The following is a 26271-nucleotide window of genomic DNA, read 5'->3' as shown; positions in this document are numbered from 1 at the left end:
CTGAAACACAACACAGATGTATACATCAGGTGATAGGAGGTAGCAAAACCAGGAGATGGGTGCGCGAAACTGCTGAGCCAAGGCTCCAACTACCTCTTGGCAGCCCTGATTATGACCCCCTCCCACAAAGCAAGATCTTATTTCTGCACCTATAAACTAAGCACATTTTATCGCTGAACCCCATTTCATATAACCCACGTTGGCCCACCGTCTGGGCCACAACCAATCCGCCAACCGCATGCAGAGCCACGTCTATTGTGCAAATCATTGTCCATGTCCATACAGACAAACCCTGAAACTATAGGCCTCTTACATCCAATAAATGAACTGTGTTTTGCTATTCCCTCTGTATTTCATCACATTTAAAAAGGAACCCTCGTTGCTTTCATCTCTAAAGGATGAGTGAGACACATATGTACTTGCAGAAGGCATGATCATGCAATGCAAGAGTCGAACTGTGGAGGGCAGTATCATTTTACCCTCCCCACCCTTTAACTGCCACGTTCCTGCTTGACTACTAGAAGCAGTTTAAGATGTCAGTTATCTCTCCCTAAAAACCTGGGACCACTGAGGGCACAGTCTCCCTCATCTAATAACAATGTGTACCGTTTCAGTGTGTGCTTGGCTAGTTCCCAGCTAGGAAATTGTTAAATGTTGCATTGTCTCCCCTCGCTACGGAAATGCTTGAGTTCATTTAGAGGGGTCCACCAGTCCTGCTATATTATATATATTATAAAGAAACAGGTGCATCCCTATGTCTGCCCAGCGCTAGGACCGTGCAGGCTCCTTCCTTGCCTAGTCTCGCCTCCCCCCCTCTCTTTGGCTCCTTCATGCACCCCCCATTCCCTGTAGCACCCCACTGCCTCCCGGGCCCCAGCTCTCCATCCCCGGCTCTGGGAGCAGCCAGACCCGCTGATCATCGCAGCTCAGCCTCCAGGTGCAGCACACCACAGACACAGCCCAGGAGGCAGAGAGGAGGGGGGGTGGGGGGGAGGAGGAGGGAGGGATGGGGGTGATCTGAGATGTTGTTACCTGGAAGATGGCTGCTCCTCCAACAGCCACATCATGATGCCCAGGAAAAAATGCAGAAGGAGAGAAAAAAGCAGGGGAGATGAGAAATAAATCCTTCTGCCAGGAATTGCATTTATCCACCCTACACATTACACTGGCAAAGGCAGGATCACAGGATACAAGAGAAATCCCTTCTTGGATTCCCAATCAGCTATGGACAGAGAGTGAGTTTTGCCTTTTTTTCTATCATTGCACCCTTGACTGACCACCCCAGCTGCCAGGTACCCCATAGAATACTGTTATATAGACCCTCAGTGCCCAGATCTAGACATTAAACACAGCACCAAGTCATAGTCACCACCACCACCTCCACCATTTGACTGTCATGATCCCCCTGTCATTCTGCATGGCTGCTGTTTTCATTTGCCTAAATCTGGCAGATTTCTGTTATTCTGTATTGTGTCCTGAAATAGCTGCTTGTTCCCGGCTGAAATATGTGTGCACTCAGGAAAGGCATGGGAAGGGGAGGCTGGGGGTGGGGGGCAATCCCATTTCGTGTGCTCTCTACTTTGCCGTTCAAGGTGGGGAAGAGGAAGGGGCAGATTTTTGTGAATCAACCCTATTTGCATCTGGATTCATTCATAAAAAAAAGGGCTGTGATCAGTTTGAGGAACCATGTTAGCTGCTTCTCCTCCCCACCCTCTCCCCCCTCCCTCTTGGTGTGTGTGTGTGTGTGTGTGTGTGTGTTTGTATGTATGTATGTATGTGTGTGCATGTGTGTGTGTCTCTGCAGATGTGATGGCCAGTTCCCAGGCCAGACCCAACACACAGATCTCCAGCCCACAAGCCGGGAATTAGGGACCCTTGTCACACTCTCACCTGCGAGCACAAAGAAGAACCTCTGGTCATGTGACCAGCCATTCACAAAAAAAAAATCTCCATTCAGAGATGCTTCATGTTTTCATACAAGGGGGAATCAGCTGTTTAGCCCCTAGCTGGTCCCTCACTGCCAGCTAGCAGGGACCACTGCTCGATAATGCACATCTGCACATAACATATTTCGTTTCATTTTTGCAACATGACAAAATAAGGAAAAGTGCAAGCTGTTGTAATGCATCAACTGTCTTCCCTTAATCCGTCGCTGTTACAGGGGTATGGTGCTCAGTGATTGCAGTAGATCCCATTTTTCTCCCTGGTTGTCTCCTTGTCCTGGCAGGAATCGGGTCCAGAACTTTAGGGGGTGACTGGTGCTGCCCATAAATCCTGCTAATATCCTGTGTGTCCTTAATGACATACCTAGTTGTCTTATTGCACTGTTAGATATGATATGTTAGATAATATCAGTTCTCATCCACCCCCTAAGAGCCTCGAGTCAGCCTGGCAACACTAGCTGGAATATCAAGGGTGATTCATCCAGGAAGTTACAGTTCTGCATATCACTTAGTTATTATAACCCTATTGATATACATTATTGGCTATGTATCATCGGTGCACTAATGTTAAAGAATACAAAGATAATGATAAAAATATGGTCTAAACTTTTGTCAGAAAACACATAAACTCATAATAAAATAAAATAAAAAACAAGATAAAGAAATGTAGATTTCTGGGATACTATAGTATATTTTGCATGGTATTATAGCAAGCTATCATCCAAATGTAACATTACGACTCTTATGTCATGTATTTAAGTAATATAATACAATATATGTGTATAGCATCAATACAACATTTAAATATTGCAATGCTTTTAATTTTAGGGACACATTAGTACTGGAATATTCTACTAATATGTGGCTTTTAGCAAAATATTTAGTGAGTTACAATAACAATATTTATTGTCATATGGGTAAATAGATATTATTACCTTTATTTTTTAATTCTAAGAAAACAGAACTGTCTGATCTTGTCCTGATAATAACGCGCAGTCAGGAGATCTCTCTGTTATATATAAAAACCAAGCGCTGTCTGATCCTAACCTGATAATAATGTCCTGTTAGGAGCTTTCTCTACATTATATATAGAAATGCAGCGATGTCTGCCCTGATAATTATGTCCAGTCAGGAGAACTCTCTATATTAGATATAGAAACAAGCACTGTCTGATCCTGTCCTGATAACAATGTCCATTTAAGAGATCTCTTCGTGTTATACACTCAGTGGGCACTTTATTAGGTACACCTGCTCATTAATGCCAATATCTAATCAGCCAATGACGTGGCAGCAACTCAATGCATAAAAGCATGCAGACATGGTCAAGAGGTTCAGTTGTTGTTCAGACCAAACACCAGAATGGGAAGAAATGTGATCTAAGTGACTTTGACCGTGGAATGATTGGTGGTGCTAGATGATGGGGGGGGGGGGGGGGAAGATCTTAGAAACTGCTGATCTCGTGTGATTGTAACGCACAACAGTGGGGCGAAAGAGAGGTCAGAGGAGAATGGCCAAACTGAAATAGCCATATATTACATCAGTGGTATGCAGAATAGCATCTCTGAATACACAACTCGTCGAACATTGAAGTGGATGGGCTACAGCAGAAGAAGACCACACCGGGTTCCACTAATGTTATCTAAGAACAGGAAACTGAGACTAGATTGGTTAAAGGCTTCTTAACACTGGACAGTTGAAGATGGGAAAAACATCACCTGGTCTGACTAATCTCAATTTCTGCTGCGACATGCAGATAGTAGTGTCAGAATTTGACGTAACCAACCTGAATCCATGGATCCATCCTGCCTTGTGTCAATGGTGCGGGGAATGTTTTCTTGGCACACATTAGGCCCCTTAATACCAATTGAGCATTGTTTAAATGCCACAGCCTACCTGAGTATTGTTTCTGACCATGTGCCTCCCTCTATGTTTACAGTCTACCCATCTTCTAATGGCTACATCCAGCAGAATAACACGTCATGTCACCCTGGACCACAATCTCTAAGGAATGGTTCCAGCAGCTTGTTGAATTCATGCCACAAAGAATTCAGGCTGTTGTTGGAGTAAAGTAGGTCCCTATCTAGTACTAGAAAGGTGTACCTAATAAAGTGACCATCGAGTGTATAAAGAGACCCAGACCTGTCTGATCCTGTCCTGATAATAATGACCGGTCAGGAGATCTCTCTATATTATATATAGAAGCCCAGACCTGTCTGATCCTGTCCTGATAATAATGACCGGTCAGGAGATCTCTCTATATTATATATAGAAGCCCAGAACTGTCTGATCCTGTCCTGATAATAATGACCGTTCAGGAGATCTCTCTATATTCTATATAGAAGCCCAGACCTGTCTGATCCTGTCCTGATAATAATGACCGGTCAGGAGATCTCTCTATATTATATATAGAAGCCCAGACCTGTCTGATCCTGTTCTGATAATAATGACCAGTCAGGAGATCTCTCTATATTATATATAGAAGCCCAGACCTGTCTGATCCTGTCCTGATAATAATGACCGGTCAGGAGATCTCTCTATATTATATATAGAAGCCCAGAACTGTCTGATCCTGTCCTGATAATAATGACCAGTCAGGTGATCTCTCTATATTATATATAGAAGCCCAGAACTGTCTGATCCTGTCCTGATATTAATGACCAGTTAAGAGATTCCTCTATTTTTGTTATAGAAACCCAGCGTTGTCTAATGGATGATAATGATCAATCAAGAGCTTTCTTTCTAAAGCTGGGTACACACTACAGAAAATTTCTCCCGATGCGATATCGTTAACGATTTTACCAACGACTGAAAGTCCCGATCAGCATGCTGATTCATGTGTACACACTATACACGTTTTACATGATTTACCTTCAGATCTGTGCTCTTCATCTGTCATAACCATCGGCTGAAAAGATAGTGACTCTGTAAAATCTATGTAGATCTGGCCATGAGTGCGTACACACTGCAGGAATGACACAACATCGTTCCATCGTTGAACGGGATTTTTAGTCTGTTTATAAAATCAAATCAAACGGTATGATGAGCTTTGGAAGGATAATCGCTCATTATTGGAGCGTAGATATATAGCTGAACAGCCGTTTATCGTATGAGTAGCCCAATACTCGGATGAAAAAACCTGTAGTGTGTACCCAGCCTTACGTTAGAAACCTGGTACTGTCTGCTCCTGTCTTGTCAAATATGTTCACTGATTAGCTGTCTCTATATGATATATAAGCTGGCCATGCACAAGGCAGTATTGGACAACTGGCCCAGAATGTGTGGCACCAAATGAGAGCTAAATCCATTAAATCATCTTGGAAAAGTGACCAACATTGACCTGTGTATGTGGACAAGCTCTGGCCTCTTTAGCAGATAGCAGTGTAGGCCAAAAGTGATCCTACAGCCAGTCCCAAATGCCTCATCTGATTTGTATGACCAAACTGCACTGTGATCCTGTCACTTGGTCCAAGCCGAGCTGATTGCCCTAATTATACAACATAATTATGCTTTAGAAGCAGGGAAGCATATGGAACATACGAATATTATAAATGAACATACAATAAAACTGTAGTTCCACTGTTCACTAAGCTTACAGTTTAGTTATATATGGTAAGGATACCCAAAACACCCAGGTGGTTACGTTTACAGTGGAGAAGCCACGTATTTATCCACAAGGATGAACTTTGCCAATTCCTCAACAAATAATATTGAGGACTTGGCAATGGACTATCCATACAGCTTTTTTCTGTTTACATACAGAAGAAGTGTCTTGGTGAATGTAACGAGACAGAGGCAGTAGGACTAGTATTAAGAATGATGGACAGAGCTAAAGCTGGGTACACACTACACAGTTTTCATCCAATAATCGGCTAAATTAGCCGACATACGACCGCTCGTTCAAAAGTCGGGTCAGTGTGTGCAGTGACACGAAGGTCGAAAGTCTGCCCAAATAGACGATTGTCGCCTCATTTGGTTGGTCGTACCGTTTAATATTTTCGTTCCAATCTCGTTTCCGCTGTGTAGTGTGTATAAACTTCAAACCGATCCACAACAGTGAATACGAAATTACAGTCATCGCTAAAGGGACGTCCGCTCTTCCCTTTATCGTCCTAAACAAGGCTAGTGTGTATGCAGTCCATGGACCGAGCGATCGGACCATCGATCGCATGTAAAATCGCTCGGCATAAAAAGTTGGTTGAAATTTCTGTAGAGTGTACCCAGCTTAACTGAGTATGATAAGTATAAGTCTGATGAAGGGTTACAATAATCAAGATGGGAAGTGATGAGTACATATATTATTGATTTAGTTGTGTCAATAGCGAGGAAAGGACAGAAGCAGGAAATGTAACGGCAGAGTTGCTTACACATAAGTATAGATACTAAAGGATCTGTTGGAGATTTCCTGTTGGATGACAACCAGGATTGAGAAATGTCTATTAGACCTGTGGGATTATGATTTGGATGAGGATGAATTGGTGATATATATCAAAAAGAAGCTGATAGGTCTACAAGAACTAGAGGTGGGTGATGGCCCTTGTATATTTATTATTAGATACTTTAAAGAGAGCCTTTTTGTAAAATACAATGCATGGATTGAAGGCAGAGTTAATTAAGAAATAGCAAATTAGAGGAAACGTACCAGGGGGTAAATGTATCAAGCTGAGAGTTTTTCGGCGGGTTTGAAAAACCAATCAGATTCTAGCTATCATTTATTTAGTACATTCTACAAAATGACAGCTAGAATCTGATTGGTTGCTATAGGCAATATCTCCACTTTTCAAACCCGCCGGAAAACTCTCAGCTTGATACATTTACCCCCAGGTGTTTAAGGAATTTTGATGTAAAGTGGGCAGAACAGTAACTTCCGGGAGATGGATCAAGTGGTATATTTTTTTTATTGGATGGGAGTTGGAGACGGAGAGAACCAGTTGATACAGAAGATCTTTCTACAATAGATCTGTAGAATTGATTCTAGAACATGGGCTGTAGACTGCTGAATGTGATATGTATATATACTTTGCTGGTCTAAACTATGTTACCTTATGTTGAACTATTAATTCTTGTGTTACTTTTTTAATGTTCATTTTATTCATAAAGGTTTTGAGTAGTCTGTAGACAATAATTGCTCGCCTTAGCTCTGAGTTGTTTTCAGGTTAAGGAGGAAGGGTCTGATTAAAGGTTCAGGCTGCCCTAGGCTAATACGCTTGTAGCGCTTCCTCACCGTTCATGCCAGATAAACACAAATTCATCCGTAATTGAAAATCCCGGTTCCCTGCACCCCCACCCCCAGCAATGTTTATGTTCCTGTATTTTGAAATTTAGCTCAACTTGGGCGGGAGGGGCCTCTTTCGCCTCCGCCTGTTTCCATCCTTGTCTCTGCTACTCGCTTATCCTCAAGCGCCCGCCCAAGGATGACTCATCGTCTTCAGTCTTTACAATGGGAATACGTCAAGATTAGAAAAGATTTATTTTTTAAATATAATTTTTCTTCTTTTTACTTTAGCAATAATTATTCTCTTATATTTTAAAATGAATTTCAGTTTATACCGCTTCCTGTAAGAATTTTTCACCCGCAAAATTTTGCGCCCCCCTTCTCCAAAAAGCCTCACACCCTAAACTGCAGTCTAGTCATCCCATTGGATAATCAGGCCCTTCTAGGAGGTCTCAGCAAAGCTGAGCTTCTCTCTAAGATCTATATGTCTTCTGGCTCAGGAAGAAGTGCATTAACCTGGAATGTTACGTTCAATAAAGTGTGGTTTGGACTCTGGTCTACATGTAGTACAGATCTCTAATTCAGCGTTTTCTGGTTATTGTCAGGAAGTGTTCAGCTGCTGGGGTGAATATTTGCGATTTGCCGGCGCCATGCAAAACGGCAATTTTAATAAAGGCAAAACTCGGCTGGCTTTGTGTTTAATAAAATTGCAATTTTAAATACCGCAGGCAAATCTCAGAGAATCGGCAATTTGTAAATACTGTAGATTGATACTTTTACCCCCTAGGGCGCACCAATACCTGACGGACGGGGCGGGATGGGGCGTTTTAATGTAGTACAGTGAGGGTATGTTTGCAATTTGAAACGGATGCAGAGTGGGAAAAGGATCCATATATACAGAGAAAGCTGCATTATTTGCTGCTGGTTGGGAGAAGGAGCAAATAGCGGATGATGATGCGGAAGCTTGTGATTGGGTGTTTGCAGTTGTACTGCTGATGCTAATTGGTGCATTATTCGATCACTGGGGCGTATATTATTCTGTCAGTCTTTAAGCAAATTATTTTTCTTTTCTTTTGTACGCAAGTTGTTACTACTGCATTAAAGAGGTTTTTAAGTATTATTGATGCCAAATAGTGAATGCATTTGTTGCGCATAAATGAAATGGATATAAAGATGAGCACAAGTGGGGTGTAAGCAGGGGCGGGCTGGGCCCCCCCAGCGGGCCGCTCAGAATCACGGCTGTTAGGGCCGGCCGCCCCCCGGAAGTAATATAAATGTGATGCGGCCGCCTGTGCGGCGTGTGCCCCCCAGGCTGACGTCCGTCAGCCCGTGCCTGGGTGTAAGTGTCCATGACGTGTGCCTGGCGTATATGCTGCTGGTGCTGATCAGCACGGATCTTGAGATGCGCTGGCTCAGCATATGGGTATAAATATGCTAATTTTATGTCTGCCTTGGACTGGGGCAGCTATTTCAGATATACCTGTACAGTCCACAATCTTTGAGCGCCAGATTTAGAGTATTGTATTTACACATTGAACTCTTCCAAACATGGACGGGAGATTAATGATTGTTCTGATTAATTGGAAGGAATCGGCCTCAGGTTTAGCTCCTTGCTGTTACAATCTATGGGCCTGCTGTGAACTTAAGAACACTGAGCTCATCCCGCCCTGTCACCAAATTGGGCCCCCCTCTCCAGCGTACTCCTTGCCCTCTTGAAAGTATTTATACCTTAGTGGTGTCAGTGGCTCCTAGTGAATGCATAGGCTGTACTGTATTCCTAGTTACATCTATTGTATCAGGATGTATGAGGTATGTAGCACATGTAGTGGCACACAAATTATTTTTGCACATAATTTCAGCTCCAGGTTTGACCTAAATAAGAGGCACACTGACACTTGAGGTCCCAGAACACGGGGACACTGACACTTGAGGTCCCAGAACATGGGCACACTGACGCTTGAGATCCCAGAGCACGGGCACACTGACACTTTAGGTCACAGAACACAGACACACTGACACTTGAGGTCTCAGAACACGGGCACACTGACACTTGAGGTCCCAGAACACGGGCACACTGACACTTGAGGTCCCAGAACACGGGCACACTGACACTTGAGGTCCCAGAACACGGGCACACTGACACTTGAGGTCCCAGAACATGGGCACACTGACACTTGAGGTCCCAGAACACGGGCACACTGACACTTTAGGTCACAGAACACAGACACACTGACACTTGAGGTCTCAGAACACGGGCACACTGACACTTGAGGTTCCAAAACACGGGCACACTGACACTTGAGGTCCCAGAACACGGGCACACTGACACCTGAGGTCCCAGAACATGGGCACACTGACACTTGAGGTCCCAGAACACGGGGACACTGACACTTGAGGTCCCAGAACACAGGGACACTGACACTTGAGGTCCCAGAACACAGACACACTGACACTTGAGGTCTCAGAACACGGGCACACTGACACTTGAGGTCCAAGAACACAGACACACTGACACTTGAGGTCCCAGAAAACGGGCACACTGACACTTGAGGTTCCAGAACACGGGCACACTGACACTTGAGGTCCCAGAACACGGGCACACTGACACTTGAGGTCCCAGAACACGGGCACACTGACACTTGAGGTCCCAGATCATGGGCACACTGACACTTGAGGTCACAGAACACAGACACACTGACACTTGGGGTCCCAGAACACTGAAAGTTGCGTCTCATTGGAGAGTATGGTCCAATTCTGAGCAAGCCCGGAAGCCCGGTTTTGCCAATTGTGGCTCATGTTTAAAGGGGTGTGATCTGGCTGGAGTATAAAAGCTCTTCCTGGTAGGAGCATGGTACACTTGGTTGTATTATTTGTTTTGTACCCTGAAGAGGTGGCAGCTTTGATGCTTCACGTTTGTAAAGTTCGTCAAACTCTACAAATGACCCAAGAATAACGGCAGCAGTAACACCGGCTTTGAGGATCTATGTGGTCCAAACGCTGTGCCACAAAATTCAATTAAAGCATTAAGAATACCAAAGCAGCTGGGACCCAATCACCTTACATCTACCATAAATACTTAGCTGCACCCTACAGTGTGACTTCCTAAGGTGAGCTTAAACCTCTAACCTCTGTCTATTGCCTAGGTTAGGCCGCCCCTGCCCTCCCCCGCTCTGCCTCTCAAGTCGTAGGCAGTATTAAATGTCTTTAGTGTTCAGAAATGAATTGCAGGCAATCGCGTCCATTGGCGGATGGTCAGTTCCTGGGCCGGCTCAGAGTTATTTCACGCAATGAAAAAATGTTGTGTTGAAAAGATCTCTGGTTTAACACTAATTTCACCTATATCTAGATTAGAAACATTTATGTTTCAGCAAGAAAGTTTAAATTTTCTGTTGGCCAACACAGCGCAAGGACTTTTAAGAAGTTAAATGGCATTTGAACTATAACATGAATGAAATGAAATAAAAATTATCCCTTTATGTGAAAGCCAGATCATATTTGCCTCTAAAAATGACGTTGCCTATAGCAACCAATCAGATTCTAGCTGTCATTTTGTAGAATGTGCTAAATAAATGACAGCTAGGGGGGGTATTCAATTGTCGCCGTTAACGCGCTAAAACAAAAAAAACGAGCGCTCTAAAAATATTAGCGTTAATACGGTAATTACTCGCTAAATTTCATCTCGCAGCTCCGAGATGAAATTCAGCGAGTAAACTACCGTATTAACGGTATTTACGCGCATATTACCGTATTAACGCTAATATTTTTAGAGCGCTCGTTTTTTTTTTTGTTTTAGCGCGTTAACGGCAACAATTGAATACCCCCCCTAGAATCTGATTGGTTGCTATAGGCAACATCTCCACTTTTTCAAACCCCGCAGTTTAGTTAATATACCCCTTAATCACTTAACATTTTTGCTGCTTTTGAAAGTCATTCTAGTTTTATAAAGGAAGAATTTCTATAAGTGGAACATTCTGTAATATATTCAAATTATGAATTAAAAGGTGTCTTACTTTTTAATATTGTATGTTAAAACACAAGTTATTTTGTGCTATTCTATCTTTTGCTTTGCTCTATTTACAAGTTAATACTTTGAGTTTGTTTCATGTGTTTTAATGATTTTAGGTACTTTTGAGTGTACATGGTTGTAACCTCAATTAATTTATTAGTGAGACTATCAACATGTGTATCAAATTTTATCTCCACTATCAGCTACCTTTAACCCCTAAGAAGATTATCAATTAAGAATTTAGAATGGAAACTATCTGCTTTCAAAAAAGCTTTATGGTCAGTAGGTTTTGGTCAGCACGGTGGCTAAGTGGTTAGCACTTCTGCCTGAAGCTGGGTACACACTACAGAATTTTCCACCAACTTTTTATGCCGATCGATTTTACATGCGATCGATGGTCCGATCGCTCGGTCCATGGACTGCATACACACTAGCCTTGTTTTAGACGATAAAGGGAAGAGCAGCTGTCCCGTTAGCGACTTTTTACAGCTATGTTGTCGTGAGCAATGACTGTAATTTCGTACTCACTGTTGTGGATCGGTCGGAAGTTTATACACACTAGACAACGTTAACGAGATTGGAACGAAAATATTTAACGGTACGACCAACTAAATGAGGCGACAATCATCCATTTGGGCAGACTTTCGACCATCGTGTCACTACACACACTGACCCGACTTTTGAAAGAGCGGTCGTATGTCGGCTGATTGAGCCGATTATTGGACGAAAACCATGTAGTCTGTACCTAGCTTGACAGCACTGGGGTCATGAGTTCAATTCCCAACCATGGCCTTATCTGTGAGGAGTTTGTACGCTCTGCCCGTGTTTGCGTGAGTTTCCTCCGGGTGCTTCGGTTTCCCCCCACACTCCAAAAACATACTGGTAGGTTAATTGGCTGCTAACAAATTGACCCTAGTCTGTGTGTCTGTGTGTGTGTGTGTTAGGGAATTTAGACTATAAGCTCCAACGGGGCAGGTACTGATGTGAGTGAGTTCTCTGTACAGCGCTGCAGAATTAGTGGCGCTATATAAATAAATGGTGATGATATGTCATTGGATAGACCCCATTACCAACTACATCTAAAATGGTTATATTATGATCACTTACTGAAAAATCACATTAAATTGATAGATGAAGTTTATTAGCTGTACCCATCATCAAACTGAATTCTTCTATACTTTCAATCAACACTACACAAATATCATCGATATATCTATGGTAAGTATGAATACTGCTTTTATAGATTCGATGATCAAGAGAAAATACTTGATCAATATTTTCCATAAAAAGGTCTACATACGGGGGCACGAATGGGGAACCATAGAATAATCCATAAAAGAAAAATCTATGGCTGATATATAATGCTACCTGTACACTTTGTAATTATCAGGAATTGCAGTATAAAGAGAGAATATCTAAATAAATATTTATCCTGAATGTTATCAATATCTTTAATATAATTAAACAATCAAGTGGTGTTCTTGAAAGGCTGAGGATTATTTAATGCCATCAGTTGTAAGAAGCCACCGATACATTGTAATGTAACAATTCCGGAGAAGTCGTTGTGGCAGAGAGACGTTTTCAGCGCAACATTATTTATAAATGTGATAAAATGCGTCACACTTGCGTTTGTAGATATTACAGTAATTTAGCTTGGGGAAAGGTTAATAGCATGTGAAATAAAATGGATAGCCAAACTAGGCCCTCTGTGTACGAAAGGACTCCTTAGAAATTTAGATTTCAGTCTAGTTATCATTTGTTTATTGATACATTTTATTCATACATTCATTGACATGTAAGCTGTTTGTTAAAAAAAAATAATATCAACTTTATCCACATATCTCCACTACGCTCTCTTCCCTTCTCCTGTGCACTATGGAACGCCAGATCTGTTTGTAACAAACTTACTTCCATCCATGATCTATTGATTTCTAAATCCCTCAACCTCCTGGGCATTACAGAAACCTGGCTCACCTCCTCTGACACTACATCCCCTGCAGCTCTCTCCTATGGGGGACCCTCCCCAGACCCAGAAACAGACAAGGTGGTGGAGTAGGCATTCTACTCTCTGCACCTTCCAAGTCATACCCTCTGAACCCTCACTCTCATTCTCTTCCTTTGAAGTCCACACTATCCGTCTATTTTATCCTCTCCACCTTCGTGTTGCTGTCATTTATCACCACCCAGGTCCAGTTTCCCAATTCCTTGACAACTTTGCGTTCTACCAATAAACTTCTTTCACTTACTTCCTCCTTTGGTCGCTCCCAATGGATCTCATCTCCCACCCACTGTGATGGGCACTCTCTTAACCTTGTCTTCTCCATCTCTAGTTTCTCCAATTTAGCCTTCCCACTCTCCGACCACAACCTCCTTTCCTTCAGCCTTACCTTACCTCATGCCCTTCCCCTTGTACCCACATACACACATGCACAACGAAACCTAAGTACTCTAAACCAAATCCACTTCTCATTTTCACTAAAACAACTATTTTCTCCAATGATTGCATTGTCCTGTCCTAATCAGGCTGCCTCTTTCTACAACAAAACACTTCAGCCCTAGGCATTGCAGCTCCAGCTACTACATATAGTCTCCGACAATCCAAACCCCAACCATGGCACCCTAAACAGACCCGCTACCTGCAAAAGTGCACCCGCCACTGGAGGAAATCTCATTCCTATCCCGATTTCCTCCACTATAAGTTCATCCTTTCATCTTACAGCACGGCCCTTTCAATTGCCAAACAAACGTTCTTCAAATCTCTAATATCCACCCAGTCTTCAAACCCACGTCGCCTCTTTGCCACCTTCAACTCACTTCTCTGCCCACCTGCACCTTCTCCTCCTTCCTCCCTCACTGCCCATGATTTTTCCACCCATTTCAAAGACAAAATTGACACCATTTGACAAGATATTTCCTCATGCCAAATTTCACTCACTCCGCTCATTCTGACCACCTTTGCTTATACTCCGAAATCCATCCTTAATTCATTCTCTCCAGTAACTGAAGACGAAGTCTCTGCACTCATCTTATAATCTCACCCTACAATCTGTCCACTCGACCCTATTCCCTCCCAACTACTCCGCTCACTCTCCTCCACCTCTAACTCACCTCTTCAATCTGTTTCTCTCCACTGGCACATTTCCATCCTCCTTTAAACATGCGCTCATCTCACCTATTCTACAGAAACCATCTCTCGATCCAGCCTCTCTCTCCACCTACCGCCCTATTTCTCTCCTCCCCTTGGCCTCCAAACTACTTGAGCGTTTAGTGTACAACACCTGTCTGACTTTCTCTCCTCTCATTCCATTCTTGACTCTCTGCAATTAGGCTCCTGCCCCCAACATTCCACTGAAACTGCTCTCAAAAAAGTGACTAATGATCTACTTACTGCAAAATCGAATGGTAATTTCTCCATACTCATTCTCCTAGACCTCTTTGCTGCTTTTGATACTGTTGATCACCCTCTTCTCCTACACACCCTTCACTCCATTGGCCTTCATGACACAGTTCTTTCCTGGTTTAATTCTTACCTATCGAACAGCTCTTCTAGTGTTTCTACCTCTGGCACATCCTCCCCTCCACTCCCACTATCTGCTGGGGTCCCACAAGGCTCTATTCTTGGCCCTTTACTTTTTTTCATTGTCTTGCCTCTTCTCTTGGGGCACTAATTCACTCATTTGGCCCCCAATATTACCTCTATGCTGATGACACCCAAATCTATATATCTTCCCCTGTCCTCTCTCCTTCTGTACTATCTCGTGTAACCAACTGTCTTTCTGCTATCTCCACATGGATGTCCCAACGCTACCTAAAGCTCAACATGTCCAAAACAGAGTTTATTATCTTCTCTCCTTCCAGAGTCACCACCTGCCCTCAAATCTCCTTCACTGTCAATAACACCACAATTTTCTCAGTCTCCCAAGCCTGCTGCCTTGGTGTCACACTTGACTCCACCCACTGCTTTATTACTCACATCCAGACTCTCTCCCAGTCCTGTCAACTCCACCTTAAAAACATTGCCAGAATACGCCCTTTTCTTACCCAACATGCTACCAAAACTCTTATCCATTCTCTCATCATCTCCTGTCTTGACTTTTGCAACCTCCTGCTATCTGGCATTCCTGACACATATATATCCACACTTCAATCCATCCTAAATGCTGCTGCAAGACTGATCTTCATCTCTCACTGCTCCACATCTGCTGCACCACTTTGCAAATCCCTACACTGGCTCCATGTGTCCTCCAAAATCAAATTCAAATTACTCACCCTTACCTACAAAGCCCTCAGCAATACTATCCTTGCATACATGTAAAAAATCTCATATCAAAATGCTCTCCCTTCCGCCCTCTTAGGTCTACCTCTGAGTCTGACCTTTGACTTGTTTAGTCTTTCTCACAGCCTTCAAATCTTTAGATGCTCTTTAAAAACCCATCTCTTTTTTATAGGTGACTTTATCCTTGATAACACTATTCACACTAATACACCCTCACAGCTGTCCCAATCTCCACTCTGAGACACATTTACTCCTCTTGTTTCAGCTGTGCCCTCCCCCACTTAGAATGTAAGCTCTCGAATGAGCAGGGTCCTTCATACCCTTTGTATTCATGTCTGCATTTATTTTGTCAACCTTGTATGTCCATCTTTTAAGTATGTACTGTTTTCCCTACTGTACGACGCTGCGGAGCACTGTGGCGCCTTAAAAATCTTCGATAATAATAATAATATGATACATTCATCAAGATTTAGATTAATATGTATTGATATAATAAGCATTTACACATTTTATAATTATACTATTACCTAATTAACATGTCACTGATACTGTACTTGCTATTTATATTCATCACTTGCTTGTAACTGTTAGTTCCCGATGAAGGGCCCAAGCCCCCAAAAATGTTGTCTCCAATCTTCCTAAAATAAATGCACACCTTTAAGAGGTTATACCACATGTTTGAATGCCACATTTGAATTGTTTCATACAACCTTTTCTGCTTCTACAGTGATGTAAATAGAATATATTATTAATATATAAAATATTTATATAATTGAACTAAGCTCTCTAAATACCCATGGCTGTAAAATAGAAAAACAGCACTATCTCATCCACTCCTAATAATGTCCAGTGAAGAGATCTGTCTACCTTATAGAGAATCTCCCAGCACTGTCCGGTCCTGTTCTGTTATTAATGTCTTGTCAGAAGATCTCTTAGAAATTTTGAAAAATCATCCCTATACAAATAAAATTTTTCCTTTATTTTTTCGCTGTTTTAGTTACATCGTGAGAGTTCGAGCTGTGGTGATGTCCAGAGACGACTCTAGTGGGGGCTGGGTGCCTATGGGAGGAGGAGGTCTTAGTCACGTAATGATTTGCAAGGTGCGAAGACCAGACACCTCCCACCGAGACTACCTTATCCGCGGGGAAAGGCTGAGAGATCAGACTGTACGTATCATCGTCATATGAAATGCATACAAAACAGATGATGTTATTCTCCATTGTCTACACAATATTCACTCTCAGTATTACCTTTTTTAATTTTCATATTGTACTATCGGTTAACATAGGAGTATTATTACATGTCTATAGAATCCCTGGGACCAAGAATAATGCCAGGGTGCTAAGGTGGACAGGTCACCTACAAACATTGCAGACAAAAGAATTGTGGAATGAACCAATATTCAGCCATTCAACTCACTAGTAATTAGTGATATCACTGAGATATGAGGCACTTCATAGCACTGAGGCATGAGGTACTACTAGGTAATTTGTGCCTCATGCCTCAGTGAAATTACTAGCTCCTGGTGAGATTATAGTCTGAATTTTGCCTTATTGCTCAAAATGTGTGCCTCCAGTGTATTGTGATGGGGACTTGTTAAAGGGCCAGAAGAACGCAATGACTAAGAGCAAGAGCCCTTAATTCCGTCTCACTGATAGGATGCTGTCTTCACTGGAGGTGAATTAGTTTCTGGCTGCAGGATCCGTCTTGTTGAGTGAAACTCTCAGTGGATCACTAGACATTTGCGAACTTGATTTTTGCACCAGTTCTGGTAGAGATAGGGTCTCAGCCTACTCTTCTAATGGGACACATTTTGCACTTCAGCATAGAAGTGCATCTCTGAGCACTCTTTACCCAATGTAAAAAGTTATCAACCTTATCCATGAACTTCTGTACCTGATATTCGTTACAATTATAGTTTATTTATATAGTGCGGATCATATTACACAGTGCTGTACAGAGATTATGTATTCATTCACATCAGTCCCTGCCCCACTGGAGCTTACAATCTAAATCCCTAACACAGACACACACGCACAAACACACACTCACACACACTTTGTCAGAAGCCAGTTAACCTACAAGTCAGTATGTTTTTGGAATGTAGCAGAAAACCCTCAGTACCACTTTCATTCAGTAGATGGCACTGCAGACAGCCTGTTCTGGGGCCTGATTCATTAAGGATCTTAACTGAAGAAACTTCTTATTTCAGTCTCCTGGACAAAACCATGTTACAATGCAAGGGGCGCAAACTAGTTTTCTGTTTTGAAGTTAAATATTGACTGTTTTTTCATGTAGCACACAAATATCAACTTTAAATTTCAGTGTACAAATAAGCTATCAAGTATTTGTATGCTACATGAAAAAACAGTCAGTATTTAACTTATGTGCAAAACACAATGCTAGTTGTTCTGGGTTGTATCTTCTTTGCCCCCTTACAAAGAGAATGCATGAGAACCTGTAACAATGTCCTTGGGCCTGATTCATTAGTGATTTTATCTGCCGTTTTTTGCTTATCTTAGGCAAATCCGCTCATGCATCCCCCGAAAAGGGAGATAAGAAGCAAAATCCACTGCGTAAGTGAAGAATTTCTTAAGTTAAGATGAAAATCCATCTTAACTTCACTCTTATCTCCCCGTTTCTTCTAAAAAATAAGCATCTTAACTTTTGCACAAGATAAGATCACTAATGAATCGGGCCCCTTGTTATGATTTCAAGCTTGTTGGTAGAAGCTAAATAATTTATTTGCAGACTATACAAAAAATGTATGAATCGTGCTGGTGGGTAATCATTGTACACATGTTTTCTCCACAGACTATCCTAGAGTGTGTCCTGAAAAAGGGTCTAGTGTACAATAAAGCCAATCCCATCTTCCATCACTGGAAAGTAGAGGAGAATAAGTTCGGGCTGACCTTCCAGAGTCCTGCAGACGCAGTAACGTTCGAGAGGAGTGTGCAGGCTGCTATGGAGGAACTTGTTGAAGGTTTGCAAGACAGCGTATTGTGCTATGCAACAAGAAACTGCATGCTATATATATATATATATATATATATATATATATATGTAAAAATATGTATGTAAATTATATATATATATATATATATATATATATATATATATATATATATATATATATATATATATATATATAGTAGTGGCTGTTCTTACTTGTCCAAGTAAAAGAGAAATGTCCATCATTGTCAGTACTGATACCCCTCGTGGTCAATGGTGGTTACAAATGGTACAAAGTTTGCCTTATTTCATAAAGCAATAATCAGGGCTGTCGCTACCATTAAGGGAACCTAGACTGTAGTCTATGGTGCCAAAGTTTAGGGGGTACCAAACCGCCGGAGAAGTGACATAATTTCACTCATTTGGGGGAAGGGCGACTGGTGGGAGGTGGGGTTGTAACTTTATTCTAGTACAACTTATTAAGTGAAAGCAAACATCTGATTGGTTGCTGTACAAACATCACCTTTTTACAGTTACCTGTGCATCAGTGCCCCTTGGCATACAAAATTACTTTTAACCCAATGCCTTTTTTTCTGAATCTCTCCTGCAGTCCATTAGACACAGATAGTGATCTAATGCTTCAATATCATTTATTGTTATGTTATTGCATTCAAATGTGTATATTGCTTAGTGTGTGGACAAGGAATGACCAAAAAATCAAGTATGACCAACCTTAAAATGTATAAACTTCCTTTGAAGTTCCGTCTTTTATGAAAACAATGGGTTGATGTTTCCAGCTTACAGTCAGCAGATTCTGAACCTAACGCTACCAATGGGCATGCTCAGAGTCCTCATCAAGGTGTGAGCCCCCAGAAAGTCTCCAGAAATGTTAAAAATAACTTTATTGAATTGTTGTAGCTCACGTAACAGCAGATACTGGAACAAACTGTTGATTCTACTCTTTGACACACCAGAATGCTTCATCGTGGAAAGGAATGTTTGGCGCATCTTCCAGGCCCTCTTGTCTGACAAAGGAAGAGTGTTTCCCTTTCACCCTCATGTGTCTCTACGACAGTGATTTATCTTTGATAAACGTTGCTGTTTTCTAGATGGAAAAGTGTAGCGTTCAACAGCTGCTGACACAACCCTAAATTTGTTACCATGTGTGTCCAAACTGGTGGACGATGCAATCAATTACGAATTAGATGGATTCATGGGGGAACTTGAATTAATTTTACTTTCATGGGGGCGTATTCAATTGTTAGTGTTAACGCTATCAAACGAGCGCTCAAAAAATCTTAGCGTAAATACGGTAATTACTCGCGGAATTTCAGCTCGCTGCTCCCTGAGCTGCGAGCTGAAATTTGGCGAGTGAACTACCGTATTAACGCTTTTCGCGCACAATATTACCGTATAAACGGTAATATTTTTTGAGCGCTCGTTTTTCAGCGTTAACGCTAACAATTGAATACCCCCCCATGGAGTCTTTGGTTACAGATAATCTAGATCACTTGTTCTAGATACCTGTCAGTTTATAATCTGATTGCTCACTTATTCTCTCCCAACAGGGTCTTTGTCACATTCAACGTCTTCATCATCATCCTCCTCCTCTCGGGCAGAAGCGCGAGCTTTGGAAGATGACTTGCCAGTAAGTTTATAGCCAAAACCCCACTAATGATAACTTCTCTATTCCCAGTTAACACCAGTCTGTTCAACAGATTGTTATGATTAACTGGTGTGTTTGTGACGGTAGCTAAGGAGTCCAGGATATGTGAGAGATATATCAGTTTATTGCTGCACCAACACTCAGTTGCACAACATGACAGAGTAATGCAATAAACAAACACAATCCAGGAATAGCAGGGAATAATCAAAGTCCAGGTATAACAGAACCTGGATGTGGCTGGGTAGAAATAAACAGCCTCTGAAGATAAACTGGATAAAGGGTAATTTGCAGGAGCAAAGAAGGAAATTTATAATGCAATAGATTACAGGGCATAGGCAATTGCTGCAAGCAGGATGCTGAAGGAATATAGGCTAATTGTGAATTTGGAATGATGGTAGAAGGTAGAGCCAGAGTTACACAGGAACAAACAATGGTGAGCAGAATGTCCAGGGCACAACATAAGGCAAACAGCAAACAATGACCAGCAAGGTGCACGGGGAGGGGCAGGAATATATAGTAAAGGATGAGGGTGCAGGTTTTCCAACAGGGAAATTACATTAGCTCCTGCAGGTGAGGAGAAAATATCCAGAGTCTTAACAGCGGCACCCCTGGTAACACAGAGGTACTGCAGGCTTGATACAGAATAACACAAATAATGGCCAAATCATTGTACAGTATTGAATCTATGACCTTGACCGCAATATTTTAGCTCTTTTGACTGCATGTAGTCCCATTAACCAACATAGTACAAAGAGTTTCTCATGAACGATTACCATAGAATATGGGTCTGATCATGTGTCACATGGTTTCATCCTGCGTTCTCATTGGGTCATACATCACGCCTATATTCCTGTATTTCTATATGTAAATCTTGTGTACCTTTTCCTCTCCCAGCTTCCCACAGACAGTGAATCATCTTCTAACAGCCAGAAGGAAATGTTACCAAAACACATCACCATTGTCACTAGCGAGTCGTCCTCCAGCTGCTACGTGCGATCTCCCGTGTCCGAAGAGTTTGGGTTTAGCACTGGTCCATCAGTCAGTCCAACCTCACAGGTACCTATCTCTGGGAACCTTTCACCAGTCCATTATCAATCTACATTATAAGTCTACCTGTTGCCCCCACACACAATTTTCACTGGTTCAGACATTTTGTGGACTAAAGTAATATTCATGAAAATGCAGCATATCAGATCACTAAGTTACATAGTCACAAAATGGCTGCCATCACGCAATGGAGAAATTAGTTTTGTTGACTGAACCAATAATCATGAGATAGCTGCTTATCAATTTACGAGGACCACGTATGTAATTCTCATGTGTTTACTTCACTGAGTATTGGTACACTTTAAGGAGCCTTAATAGACACAAGGGGGCTGAGTCATTAAGGAGAGTAAAGCAAAAAAAAAGGAGTAACTTTGCATCTTGGCAAAACCATGTTGGATTGGAGGGGGAGGTAAACGTAAAATGTGGGGACATATTTATAGTTGGGGTAGGGCATGTCCTAGATCAACTTTACATTTCAGTGTAAAAATAAAGCTATCAAGTATTTGTGCGCTAGCTGACAAAACAGTCAGTATTTATCTTATGTGCAAAATAACAAACTAATTTCCACCCCTTGTATTGTAACATGGTTTGTCTCGGTGAGCATTTAATACCTTTTTTGCCTTACTTTCCTTAATGACTCAGGCCCAAGATCAATAACTAGGCCACCAATATCTAATTTACCTCATGAATGGAAGAAGGTCAAAGGTAACAGGTGACAGACCGTCTAAATTAGGTCACCTTGGGGACCTAATTTAGACGGGTACTTACATTAACAGCCTTTGTCTGGACCAGAGAACTCACCTCTTTCAGAGGCATTTGTCTAAATACTACAAATAATGCTGATAGGGACAGGGGTGCACGCAGGGGGGGTTTCAGGGTCTCCAGAAACCCCTCCCCTCCACTAAAGAAGTGCCCCTACATAGCGACACTGTACTATATAGCGGCCGCGGCGCTGTCAAAGAAGCGTCCGCGACGGTGCTGTATACAGCACCGCCGCGGACGCTTCTTTGACAGCACCGCGGCTGCTGTATAGTACAGGGGTGCCGAAACGGAGCTGCTTTTTTTTGGGGGGGGGGGGGGGTGGGGGTAACCGTAACCCCCCCTTAAAAACCTTGCTTGCGCCCCTGAGGGACCTGGGTATTTGCTGTTGTAGTGAAAAACACCTATTGATAGATGAGTGGACTGCTAGAGACAGCAGTAGAGCACCTTTCCATAAAATTATGTATACATTTGTGGTCGAGGAGAAAAGCCCCCTATGTCTTTTGTATCTTTCATTGTTTTCTTTGTGCGGCATGGGATCCAGATCTACTGATCTCCAGCCTGCAGTATTTTGCTTGTTGTTTACTTCTCTTGTATTCTGTTTTGAATGCGACACAAGTAACGTCTAAAACGGAAAAAAAACTTTTAAGTTTTGTTGGCTAATGCGAGTTTCCATGTTCTCCCAGTCTCAGCCTCTGCAGCGCCTCTCTTTCCAGGACGAGGAAGAACTCGAGAGCATCAACCCTTGCAAAGATTTGTGGGTGTCGAAGGGATACGAGGATTATCGCCGTGCGGCTCTCCAGCGGCCGGAGCAGCCCAAGTCTGACCTGAGAGTCCACTTCCAAAAAGCCACCGGGAGCAAAGCCAAGGACCGGCACTTTACAGGAGCAGCGAGCACAACGACAGCAGAAAGCGAGGGGCCCTTAAAAGACCCTAGGGGCTCCCCTTCCTGCAGGATTCATGGCACCCCTTCTCCTAAGTCCAAAGAGCACTCTCACGTGGCGGGGGATGAGGACACGGCCACTGCCCGGTGTGTTTATTGCAGGGACGTGTTTAGCAGCGAAGAGAACGGCAGAGGCCAGTGCCAAGACGCTCCAGACCCTATAGGACGTTGTGTCTACCAGCTTTCCTGCATGTGGTGCGCTGAGAGCTTACTATACCACTGCATGTCAGACTCAGAGGGCGAGTACTCGGACCCCTGCTCCTGTGACCCAGGGCACCCCCACTTCTGCATACGCTGGGCTGCCCTGGTGGCATTATCTCTTGTGGTTCCCTGCATGTGCTGCTACCTCCCGCTACGGGCTTGCCACTGGTGCGGGGAACACTGTGGCTGCTGCGGCGGGAAGCATAAAGCTGTGCGGTGAGAGGAGGTGACAAGGGTGGAAAGGAGGATAGTGTATTATTGAGTTTCCAATCTCCTGAAAGCCAGAACCTATTTATATGGCAGGAACTGCGCCATCCTTTGTGAGCGCGCAGGTCATGTGACTGACCCGGAGATATGTGTATTTCAGTCGGATACAGTTGCAAGGCAGTGGCCTACCAAAAAAAAAACAGGGGGAATTCTATCAGGAGCAGGTGGCAACAGTGTATTACAGGTTGGGGATTAGATTCCACAGAAGACCAAACTAAACCTAGGTCCAGTTTTGATCTAGTTTAATCTAGAAGCCAAACCATTGGACATTTTCCACTGTCTACATTTTTTGGCGGAGTTGTGTCAAATCTGAGCAAACCATGAATATTACTCATATATTCATTGTTGATGCCTACACACCCTCTGATATTTGCTCTAACTCATATTTTAGTTTGTATGAAATAATAGGAACCAAAACAATATATTTTAACATTGAAAAGGTATTTATTTAAGCAGTGTCATGTAATTGGTGTAACAAAGATAACATTTCGGGTCAATCTAGCTTTATTTATGTAAAAACCCCTGTGCCTGTAGACCACTGTGGCTCTCTAAGATTCACGCACAGTAGTCTCACCTGGGGTAATCTGTTGCTTCATCCATGTAATGGGTCGGCCACAGGTTTACTAAGCTACAGATAACATTATCGGCTCATTAGTGATAACATAAATAGCTTCTAATATCCAGTGCATAAAAGTTACAGTGATAACAGTTGCAGCTACACCATGTAGGGACAGTTATCGCAACACTAACACAGTAAAAAGTTGACACTATGGCAAAACAGAAACCACTTGACCGTTCCACATCGTTTGAGGATGGTATCAAATATTCTAAAGAATGTGGCGTGTTCTGAAGTTGGTCTTTTGTGCAATTTTACATCCATACTGTAAACAATGTTGGCCGGTGGCCCAGGAACTGCAGAGGTGAGGCATAAAAGGTGACAGAGATATTTGATGTGGGAGAGTATCACAAGATGCCATCTGTATCTACAACAGTGATGCTGGGGTCCTTTCCTCAAAACTGTTGTAAAGGAAATCGCTGTTTGACGTGGGTTGTCTCATGGCGGAGTAGTGTTAACTGGACCTCCTGCAGTGGTGTCCTTATACTCAGAGCCTGATCTTTGGTGTATTTTCCTTTTAAATCCATGTTTATCATATCGACAAAAGAGAACACTTGTATTGGATAAAACTATAAAAATAAAACAGCTATACAAAGGCAAAAACTGAAGCATAATTAAAAGAATGCAAACCAAAAGCTGTCACTTTGTATAGCTGTTTTGACCAAAAAGCTTGCCCACAAAGTGAGGAACAGAGGAGGGTAAGAGTGTTCCAATGCAAGTTTAGTGCCGCTGATTATGAAAGTAAATGACATAGCTGTCATTGATTGCAATCTAAATGGTCAAATCAAGCTTGTATCATATTAAGTGAGGCTAGACCCTAGGGATATGACTTCTTACATTAAAGGTATGCATTCAAGGATTTTCTGTAGGTCACTTCCCCGGGAACAAAAAACAGATCTTCATTTACATACACCTAAACTGTAGATTGGCTACGGTAACGTTGACAGCCTGTATGGTTGTTGCACTGTTTGTTGTTGATGTCTATAAAGACCTGGGCAACAGCACTCAAAAGTGATGTTGCCTAATTAAAATCATTTTCCTGGGTACTACAACTTACTGGAATTACTCCTGATCCTTGCTATAGGACTGCTTGAAATGACCCGCTTACACTCAGTTGCTGACATTTGTCTGATTGGAGGTGGAGACCTGATCTTCTTTAGCAACATCTGTAACCATGGAAGCAAACTGTGGACTGGTTGTTTCCATGGTTTCAGGTGTTACTAAGGAAGGTTGGTTATTCATATCTGTCAAATGGCAGCAACAAAGTGTGTGTTTTCAACAGGCGATTTCAGGTAAAAATTCTATTTCACATACGAGAAGTTTTCAGTAAATATTAGTACTCAGTATAATTATTCTAATAAGGTAACATTCTTTTTGAGTGGAGTTAGGGTTAGTGGGTTAGGCAAGCAACACACTTTTAAACAAACAATTTAAAACAATTTAAAACAATACAAATACCTGCATTTTTATTATTCATATATCAGACCCACAACATATATATTTCTTTTTAATGATATTTTTACTTTTTAAAAAAGACAATCATTGTAAGTGAGACCTGTTTGTCATGAGTGGGACCATATTCTGTTGAGCAACGACGAATGAGGTGTGGAGCAAACTAGAATTCTTAGTTAAAATGTTAGTCTCCTGCAAACAATTTTGGCATGTAACCTAGTTGTATTTTCCATAAGTTGGTTGGATATTTCTTTATTTGTATCTGAACATTTTTGAGGCTACATCTTCCATTTAATTTCCACAGTCTCCTAATTGACCAAACAAACACTTGGACGTATAACTTTTATATAAAGATATCTTTTCCTTATTACCTTTCGGTTTCAGTGCAGAAGGGGCATTCAAATTGTGATGAAGGGGTATATTTACTAAACTGCGGATTTGAAAAAGTGGAGATGTTGCCTATAGCAACCAATCAGATTCTAGCTGTCATTTTGTAGAATGTACTATATAAATGACAGCTAGAATCTGATTGGTTGCTATAGGCAACATCTCCACTTTTTCAAACCCGCAGTTTAGGAAATCTAGCCCGAAGTCTCCATTTCTGGAGGGGAAAGCTTCCATGAAGAACAAATGGCTGATTCATGGAAACTTCTATTTATCCGTGGTCCACCTGAGTGGGCTGAATTCCAGTTGGTGAAATGGTCCTATCACCTTTTGTGCTATTGTGTTTTGTAGACCCACTACCTTCTAACAATAACAGATGACTGTCTAATGGGCGAACCCAAAGAGAGAGAGAGATACGCAATCATTTTATACATTTTTCTGCTGCCCCTTGGCTGGAAAACAACATTTAAACGTATAATTTTATTTACAGCACAATTGTTGGTGTCACACTAGAGTCGCTGAACTCTGCACCAAACAAAAACAGAGC

At 42.1% G+C, this 26271-nt stretch overlaps 1 protein-coding gene across 1 annotated transcript; it reads left to right on the top strand.

Annotated features, from left to right (window-relative positions):
• The first annotated feature begins 1015 nt into the window (after positions 1-1015).
• On the top strand, positions 1016-25805 carry SPRED3 (sprouty related EVH1 domain containing 3). Its single transcript, XM_075186859.1, has 6 exons — positions 1016-1235; positions 16435-16603; positions 18252-18420; positions 19958-20037; positions 20950-21111; positions 22548-25805. The coding sequence occupies exons 1-6, from the start codon at positions 1225-1227 to the stop codon at positions 23223-23225; spliced, it is 1269 nt and encodes a 422-aa protein (XP_075042960.1). The 5' UTR covers positions 1016-1224; the 3' UTR covers positions 23226-25805.
• Positions 25806-26271: the final 466 nt, after the last annotated feature.

Source organism: Mixophyes fleayi, chromosome 9, assembly GCF_038048845.1.
Source record: "Mixophyes fleayi isolate aMixFle1 chromosome 9, aMixFle1.hap1, whole genome shotgun sequence".
NCBI classification, from domain to species: domain Eukaryota; kingdom Metazoa; phylum Chordata; class Amphibia; order Anura; family Limnodynastidae; genus Mixophyes; species Mixophyes fleayi.
The sequence above is the reverse complement of the archived record's forward strand: the minus strand, read 5'-3'. Positions and strand labels throughout refer to the sequence as shown.